General features: G+C 49.6%; 1 protein-coding gene across 1 annotated transcript; it reads right to left on the bottom strand.

Moving 5' to 3' along the window:
* Positions 1 to 2232, bottom strand: PPTG_17239 (hypothetical protein). The gene has a single exon (XM_008914958.1). It carries the CDS (start codon positions 2216 to 2218, stop codon positions 119 to 121), a length of 2100 nt encoding a protein of 699 aa, XP_008913206.1. The 5' UTR covers positions 2219 to 2232; the 3' UTR covers positions 1 to 118.

The following is a 2232-nucleotide window of genomic DNA, read 5'->3' as shown; positions in this document are numbered from 1 at the left end:
GTAAGTTCGCTCTGTAATTCCCTGCTTCGACGTAACAGCTTAATACTACGTAGTAGGTAGTAGATACTAAGGATATGGATTATGTACTTCATTGATCGGAACTCTAGCATGTACAGCGTTACAGTTGGGCATCGCACTTTACAGAGAGCAGGCAGTTCTCGTCCCACCGCTTCTTGTAGTAGGCGGTAATGAGACGGCCATCCTCTCGCAATGCTTCCCACTCAGCACGTTCTTCCGGCTTGAGGAAAGGTAACAGATCCGTGGTCATGTGGAAATCCAATTCCGTATCGTGCAGCATCATTGATTCCGTAACTTCATCGTAACGGAGACGCTGTTGTCCGCGCACAATCGCCATCTTGCGCAGCGGGTCATTACTGAACACCACACGCTTGTCAGTAGCTTTCCGCTTCAGTGACCGTCCAACGCCATTCTGCTGGAATCCTCCGTTCGGTAAGCCAGTAATGTCGGCGAGAGTGTTGAGAAGATCGTACTGCTCTGCTACATCGTTTATCACAAGCCCCACGGCATCACCTAGTCGACCTTCAGCAATGATAGTGGCTGGCACTCGTGTTACCGATTCCTCGTGTAGGTTAGAGTTGTCAATCTCTGGTGCTTGACCGTGGTCTCCAAAGATGACAACGATGGTGTCATTCAGGAATCCTTCCTTCTCCATGCGGTCCATGAATTTACCGAGCTCCATATCGGTAAAATACCTCGCTTTCATGTATCTTTCGATCCTGTCTGCGTGTTGTTCGCCTTCATACATGGCCGAAAAATCCGGTTTGGCAGACTCTTGGTACCACCTCGGCCAGGATTTATAGGGCTCATGACTCGTAATGGTGTAGTGTGTGATAAACATGGGCATTTTGGGTTCTCCTTGCGCCGTTTTCTGGATCTGCTGGGCCCTCCTTTTCAGTAAAAAGTCGCCTAAAAGTTTAAAACTGAGGTCGTCGTGAACACCCCAGCCAAACCCTCGGTGTTCGATGCCGTCCCAATCCTCGCGACTGATATTGAGACTCTGTTGCGCCATCCTCTTCATCTTCCTGGCGTCCCACACGTAATCGAAGCCATGCGATGGCAGAAAGATATTCCAGTTATCAAATTCCAACGTCGATCCCGTCGTAAAATACGTTTCATATCCCTTTTCAGAGAATAATTGCGGTAATCCAGAAAGCTTGGTTTCTGTTTTCCCTCCTGTGACTCCACTCTGCGTGTTGCTGTGGTAAGGAACTTGAGCGAATAAAGCGCTCTCCAGTGACCGGCTCGTGGGGATACTGGACCAAATATTGCGCATTGCAACGCCACGCTTCGCCCATCTGTCAAAATTCGGAGTTATTGTCAAATTTGTACCTTTGAACAAGTTAGAAGGGTCTTCTTCTCCCACGAGGTAGCGTGAGTCGCGATACCGGAAAGATTCAACGCCAATGAGTAAAACATTCGGCGGGTTGTCGTTGTCGATGCTGACGTTGAACGCGAGGTCTCCACTAAATCCTGTGGTGCGTCTGAACATCGTATCGTCTCCAAACCGCTCGTGCTTTTCAGACTTGTGGATAAACTTCTCCACCCACGGTTTATTACCGATTAGATTCGTAAGATCCACTTCGATAGGAGCAGGTTCAAACTTGTGGAGAAGCAACTCGTTCAGCGTCACGTTCAACGCCGCGTATGCTACGAGTGGGGAGCAGACACTACGCACTGCCACTGCAATCGCCGGTAGAATCACAAGGCCCAGGATGACGACGGCAACACGTAGGGCTTGGTAGCGCATAGTCGGTGTTTCATTCAGCTTGACTGTAGATTTATCTTCGACCGAGATTGTACCATCTTCTAGTGCGAGCGCTTCGTATTTTACGCCTCCCGCGCCTTTCTTAGATGATTTCCCGTTATTAGTGGTATTCACGGGATTCAGTACTATCTGCGTCGGGTTCCAGAGTGCCAGGTTAGCCCAGCTCGCCCAAGTGCGAACTAGTGCGAAAAGTGCAGCGATGACAACGAGATAACCTGCTGTAATGTAGGCTGCTTGGACCTCGTCGGTTGATATCGGCGCGGCTTTGAGGTATTCCATCTCTTTGACCAAAGAAGCGAGAAGCTTAAAGGAGAATCGCATGTCTCGGTATACCACTAGCATCATATCAGCTACGAAAGGTGCCAACATCGCGATAAAAAGCAGCCACGAGACCGCGAACGTGGCAATCCCTCCAACAATATCCAGCGTCATCCCACCGGTCGAAC

This window comes from Phytophthora parasitica (genome assembly GCF_000247585.1).
Source record: "Phytophthora parasitica INRA-310 unplaced genomic scaffold supercont2.65, whole genome shotgun sequence".
Lineage (NCBI taxonomy): Eukaryota > Oomycota > Peronosporomycetes > Peronosporales > Peronosporaceae > Phytophthora > Phytophthora nicotianae.
This window is presented reverse-complemented; position numbering and strand designations above follow the sequence as displayed.

Coding starts and splice junctions, on each gene's coding strand:
- PPTG_17239 (XM_008914958.1), bottom strand. CDS start 2,218: ATGACGCTGGATATTGTTGGAGGGATTGCCACGTTCGCGGTCTCGTGG.